This window comes from Formica exsecta, unplaced genomic scaffold, assembly GCF_003651465.1.
Source record: "Formica exsecta isolate Colony F162 unplaced genomic scaffold, ASM365146v1 scaffold526, whole genome shotgun sequence".
NCBI classification, from domain to species: Eukaryota; Metazoa; Arthropoda; class Insecta; order Hymenoptera; family Formicidae; genus Formica; species Formica exsecta.
Window position 1 is genome coordinate 262,623 of NW_021852502.1, and position 5,206 is coordinate 267,828.

The following is a 5,206-nucleotide window of genomic DNA, read 5'->3' on the forward strand; positions in this document are numbered from 1 at the left end:
AATTAAGTAAATATAATTATTTATGTAATTTTAATTTATAATAATATACACATCAACAATATCATATGTTACAAAGAAGAAGCTTTGTGAAAAGTCGAAAAGTAACTTCTAGTTTATTAAATGACGACAGAAAGTATTGGGTAACGCAAACTGTTAAATAACGAGTATTCCATATCAGCCTACGTTGCATCGTGTAAATTAAATCTTACAAGCGCGAAAGTTTGACGATTAACATACTAGGAGAGAGAAAAAAATTACACAATCTTATATCGTTCGTAAAATAATTATCCCCATGCAATTGTACCTTGTGATATATTCTTACAAATCTCGGTTAAAATCAGCGCTAAAAATACTTAATGCGTACGCGCATGCAAATGTTATACATACATACAGGGTGTTCCTAAAGTGACTATCTATTTTGCAAAATAATAGAGGAATTATAAAAAACATCTGTCTCCTTATCTTTCTAAAAAATATATATATATATATATTAATATTTGCACAATAATAGACATGTATATCATCATGCCAGCGTATAACAATTTTTTTAAACACCTCTAATTTCGCCAAAAAAAAAATAGTCATTTTAAGAACACCCTGTATGATGTATGCCTGACTAGATATGTGCTTAGTGTACAAGATCGCGTGATAACAATGCTACGTTTTACTATTATTTTATTCCGAATGTAAATTTCGAAAAATTTGGAAAAGCGATACACATCTTGATACACGCGATGTACAATGTGTGTAATTTAAATAGCATTCTATTCGATATGATAAAGAGAGATATTTTATAAGCGATAGGGATCCTAATGACAATTCGAATTATCCGTCCAATTATAAGCGAGCAATGATACACGTGTTTCAATGTTTAGCCTTAGAGAAGAGTGAAACCTCGATCGAAGATTCCCCGTCGATTCACGTTTTCCCGATTGGATCGATATTCCAAGGTCATCGGACTAATGTCATCGGAACGGTGGCGTTTTATTCGTTTACACTCCCGCGCTCCCATCACTTTGGTCGAATCAAATTTTCCGAGATTTTTACACTTTCGCGTCCTCATTATACGTATCATGCTAATAAGATTTATACGCGTTGACGGTTTTGCGTCTGTGAAAGCTCTTGATTCGATTAATTCACGCTTTTCAAGCCTCAAGGTCCGTTACTCCGATATAAAAGCGACGTTTAATATTATTTAATATCTAATATTATTTTTTGCGCGCGAGCGGAGTCAGGTCTGGCGCTCGCTAAAGAAACGTCATCCTCTGCATTTACATATGATAAGATGTAAATGTCCTTTCATTGTGTCTAGCAAGCAACAGAGTAAAACGCGGTTTAAAGGACAGAGCATCTCGAAGCAACGCGCGATGCCCCGACCTGAAATCTCGTAAAGAAATTTTGACGACTCGGCAACAATAATAATAATAATAATAATAATAATAATAATAATAATAATCTCGCCTCATGACGATGACACTTCTGAATGGAGAATGCGTCATCGTCGATCGCGGGGCTGATCGCTCTCGCGGCGAAACGTTTGATAAAAACGATAAAGCGAGGCAACGGGCACGTATATAATACGCGGGCCGATGCAAAAAGATCTCTGTTCACACAGCCTGGGTATCGTTCGAGCGATATCCAGAGTCGATCGAAGGTCAACCCTTGCATTTTTTTTCCGCGGAACACCTCCGGGTGCTCTTCGATTCCCGGGGTGCCAACGCGTGGCGCGAGGAGGTGAAGTGAGGCGGGGAGAGGGGCCGGCCAAGCGGGCCATTGTCAAACGATAACGAAAACGTGGGGGGTTGAAATAAATAACGTTTACCTCTGCGATTGAACGGCCGTACCCGTACGGCGACCCTTATCTTATCCGTAGCCATGATTTCTTGGAACACCGGTTAACGCGCGCACTTCTCTTCGTTTTTTATTTCTTTTTCTTTTTTTTTTTTTTTCACACACGCACGATCACGAGGGGAGAACCAGGTTGGGGCGCAGTTATTAATCGTCGCCACGTGATTACGTCGATCCTCGCGCGATTCGCACGTGTCGTCGCTACATTATTATCAACCCATACCGCGGACTTGTCATCTTTCGAGCGTCACGCTAACGTCGTCTACGCCGAGCCCACCGTGACACACTTCGCCATATTGCTTCGAAAGAGCCGTCGTGCGCCAGACAAACGACGATCGTCTTATCGAAGCTATCGAATGAGCGTGTGTTTCCGGGAAACGCCGTTAGGAACGCTCGCGGTTCGATAAATACGTGACGTCACGAACGATATTACAATATATGCGTACAGAGGGCGCGACGCGAGCTTTCGAGTAGACGAAGGCTGCGGTCGGGGAGACGCTAGAAATGCTTCGAAGCGTTGCATTGACCAATCAGAATAAAGAAATCTTTATTCTTTGTGTCCTGATTGGTCAATCAAACGCTTCGAAGCATTTCTAGCGTCTTCTCGACCGCAGCCGAAGATGAGTTTTGTCCAGTTGCAACCAATCCCTCCATTCTTCCCCAATCTCGATATTATCTTGCTTATGACGAAGAATAATAGATTCGAGCAAGTTCGAGAAATAACCATATAGTTAGGTTAAAGGTATTCATTATTATTATTTGAAAAAAATACATTCAAGAGGTTTGTTCTCTCTTTGTAATTTTTTGCACTTTTTGCTTTGTTTTCTTTATTTCTATTCAATTTTTAATTACATATCTATCTCATTTTATTCTATTCCAGTTCAGCTATAGAGAACAAACCTGATATTTCTGATAGTGATATCGAAATTCGGAAGCTGATGGAACGTTCAAGAACTTTGACGAAACTTTAGGGAAAAGTATTGTGAAAGAAAACATTTCTCGCGTACATATATACGATATTTTATATCAAAGTGTTGTTCCAAAACTGGATAAGATAAACTGATTGCGAAATAGAAATGTCACAGGAAACAAATTTGTTGCTTTGTTATCATCGCGGTTGTGGAAAGAAATTCGATCCAAATGATAATAAGGATGGTAAGTTATGTCACTTTTAAAAATTCTAATTATTAATTATTTATCACAAATTAAAAAACTAATAATATATGTAAAAGAAACTCATCTTTTTTTGCAGATGATTGCGTTTATCATTGTGGATATCCAGTGTTTCACGATGCTTATAAGGGATGGTCCTGCTGCAACAAAAAGTGTACAGACTTTACAGAGTTTTTGAATATCAAAGGTTGCACGAAATCAAAACACTCGAATGAAAAACCACCGGAACCAGAAAAATCATCTATTGATAAAAGCAAGATTGACGAAGTGATAGAAGTTATTTCTAAGCCTGTGCACAATGGAATATCTTTAAAAAGACCTGCCTTTGACACTGCTCAATTTATACTGTCGCCAACGATATCTCCCATTCTGCTGGAACAGATTAAAGGATTGACAGCTACAGAGGTTGACAAACCAATAGAGAGCAAAATACAAATAGGACAAAATTGTAAAAACAATTCATGTAAAGGGTCTTATATGGGGGTTTCTTCCGATGAAGAAACTTGTCATTATCATCCGGGAGTACCTATATTTCACGAAGGATTGAAATATTGGTCCTGCTGTCAAAAGAAGACAACAGAATTTTCTGTATTTTTGGATCAACCTGGTTGCACGCAAGGCAAACATGTATGGTTTTCCAAGGTAATTCTCTCTCTCACATAGATGAATTGAATAATTAATATTTTTGATCATTAATATTTTGCATCTGCTTTTTTCAGAATACAGGAAAAAAGGCTCAATGTAGAATGGATTGGCATCAAACTGGATCATATGTAGTTGTTTCTATTTATGCGAAGAAATATCTGCCTAATCAGTCTGTCATAAAATTAAATCCTATTCATCTGACTGTAGATTTATTCTTTATAGAAGAAAACTCAAGATATAATCTTGATATAGAATTGAGAGGAGTATGTACTAATGTTTTAATATTTTAAATATTTAAATGGTTTTAGTAAAACTAAGAAGTATATTTATGGAATATATGGACACATTTTATTTTTAGATTGTGGATGTTGAGCAAAGTAGTGTAAATATGCTGCCAACCAAAGTAGAAATCAAATTAAAAAAAGCTGAACCTGGTTCATGGTCGAAATTAGATATTCCTAGAGAAGTAAAGCCGGAAATTTCTGAAAGCAAAGAAAATGTCGCCACTCTTAATACACAGATTGAAGCTGTGGATCTTAGTGATCTATAAATGACTGCGATTTGAAATTGCTAAAAAATTTATATTTAGATAGTATGATTGTAATAATTTGCCTTCCTGGAATGATTTCTTCATGTTTAAATGAAATATTTTTATGTGAGAAACTTTGTGTTAATCATTTTTATAGAGATAATTCATAGTGAAATTAATGGTAATCACATAAAAATATATTTATTACTTTTGAATTGAAAAGTTTGTTAAGTACAGAACTGTAAATTTATAGATTCTTTTTTTAAATTAATTCTATGATCTTTTCAGTTTTTTCTATTAATATTAATATTAATAAATAATTTTTGATTAATGTTTAACATATATGTGTGTGTGTGGATTTACTTTTTTTTTATTTCCCTATAAAATATTTCTTCCTGATTGTATAAATGATGTTATATTTATGAGGACCATAATATTGTATGCATATATATGTAAATCTTTGTTAATTCTTTTATTAATTATTATTAATTCTTTTTATGACTGAATTTTTCTTCTACAATGGAATCTCGAAATATAGCGCGCGAAATCTCTTCCATACTAATATGTATCTGTCTCCTGATAGTGTACTAGAAAATAATGTATGTAGACAAAACGATATCTCTAAAATTCTGAATTTTACGGTTTGGAAGTGAAATGGGGAGAGCCTTGAACCGTGAGGTTTCAATATAGTTCTAATTTTTATTTTCTAACGTTGTATTTATAGAGCAAAGATACGAAACAGGATATGTTAAGTTTACGGAAAATGAATGTTGGTTAAGAATAGAGAAAATTTATAAATAGAAATATTCAGGATACGAACGTGATTCTTGAATGTTGCTAACACTAACCTGTAATGTATACATAACAATTCTTGATTTTTATTCTTAAAATTAAGAATAAGCAAAATGATAGCCATTAAATCAACTGAATCAAAATTAAGGGTAAATAATTATCTTAATGCATTGATATGAGAATATATAATATAATTTGAGGCATATATATATATATATA

At 34.7% G+C, this 5,206-nt stretch overlaps 3 protein-coding genes across 10 annotated transcripts in view; 2 read left to right on the forward strand and 1 right to left on the reverse strand.

Moving 5' to 3' along the window:
• Window positions 1-2,369, reverse strand: part of LOC115241868 (kinesin-like protein KIF13B) — a 36,959-nt gene extending 34,590 nt beyond the window's left edge. For 4 of the 7 annotated variants that reach the window (XM_029817804.1, XM_029817805.1, XM_029817806.1 and 1 more), the window contains exon 1: window positions 1,823-2,368. In XM_029817804.1, the coding sequence (XP_029673664.1) occupies window positions 1,823-1,877 (55 nt within the window). In that variant the 5' untranslated portion in view covers window positions 1,878-2,368. Of the gene's footprint in view, window positions 1-1,822 lie in introns of all 7 variants that reach the window. The other 3 variants (XM_029817807.1, XM_029817808.1, XM_029817803.1) reach the window with 3 other exon arrangements.
• Window positions 2,370-2,501: 132 nt separating this feature from the next.
• On the forward strand, window positions 2,502-4,533 carry LOC115241871 (cysteine and histidine-rich domain-containing protein). 2 transcript variants are annotated; one of them, XM_029817810.1, is made up of 5 exons: window positions 2,502-2,629; window positions 2,729-3,003; window positions 3,101-3,663; window positions 3,741-3,929; window positions 4,025-4,533. In XM_029817810.1, the coding sequence occupies exons 2-5, from the start codon at window positions 2,925-2,927 to the stop codon at window positions 4,214-4,216; spliced, it is 1,023 nt and encodes a 340-aa protein (XP_029673670.1). In that variant the 5' UTR covers window positions 2,502-2,629; window positions 2,729-2,924; the 3' UTR covers window positions 4,217-4,533. The 2 variants fall into 2 exon arrangements, with proteins under 2 accessions (XP_029673670.1, XP_029673671.1); XM_029817811.1 differs by having other exon boundaries at window positions 2,575-2,590.
• A 144-nt stretch (window positions 4,534-4,677) lies between these two features.
• Window positions 4,678-5,206, forward strand: part of LOC115241872 (esterase OVCA2) — a 1,688-nt gene continuing 1,159 nt past the window's right edge. The window contains exon 1 of the mRNA XM_029817812.1: window positions 4,678-5,136. Coding sequence (XP_029673672.1) covers window positions 5,101-5,136 — 36 coding nt within the window. The 5' untranslated portion in view covers window positions 4,678-5,100. The remainder of the gene's footprint in view (window positions 5,137-5,206) is intronic.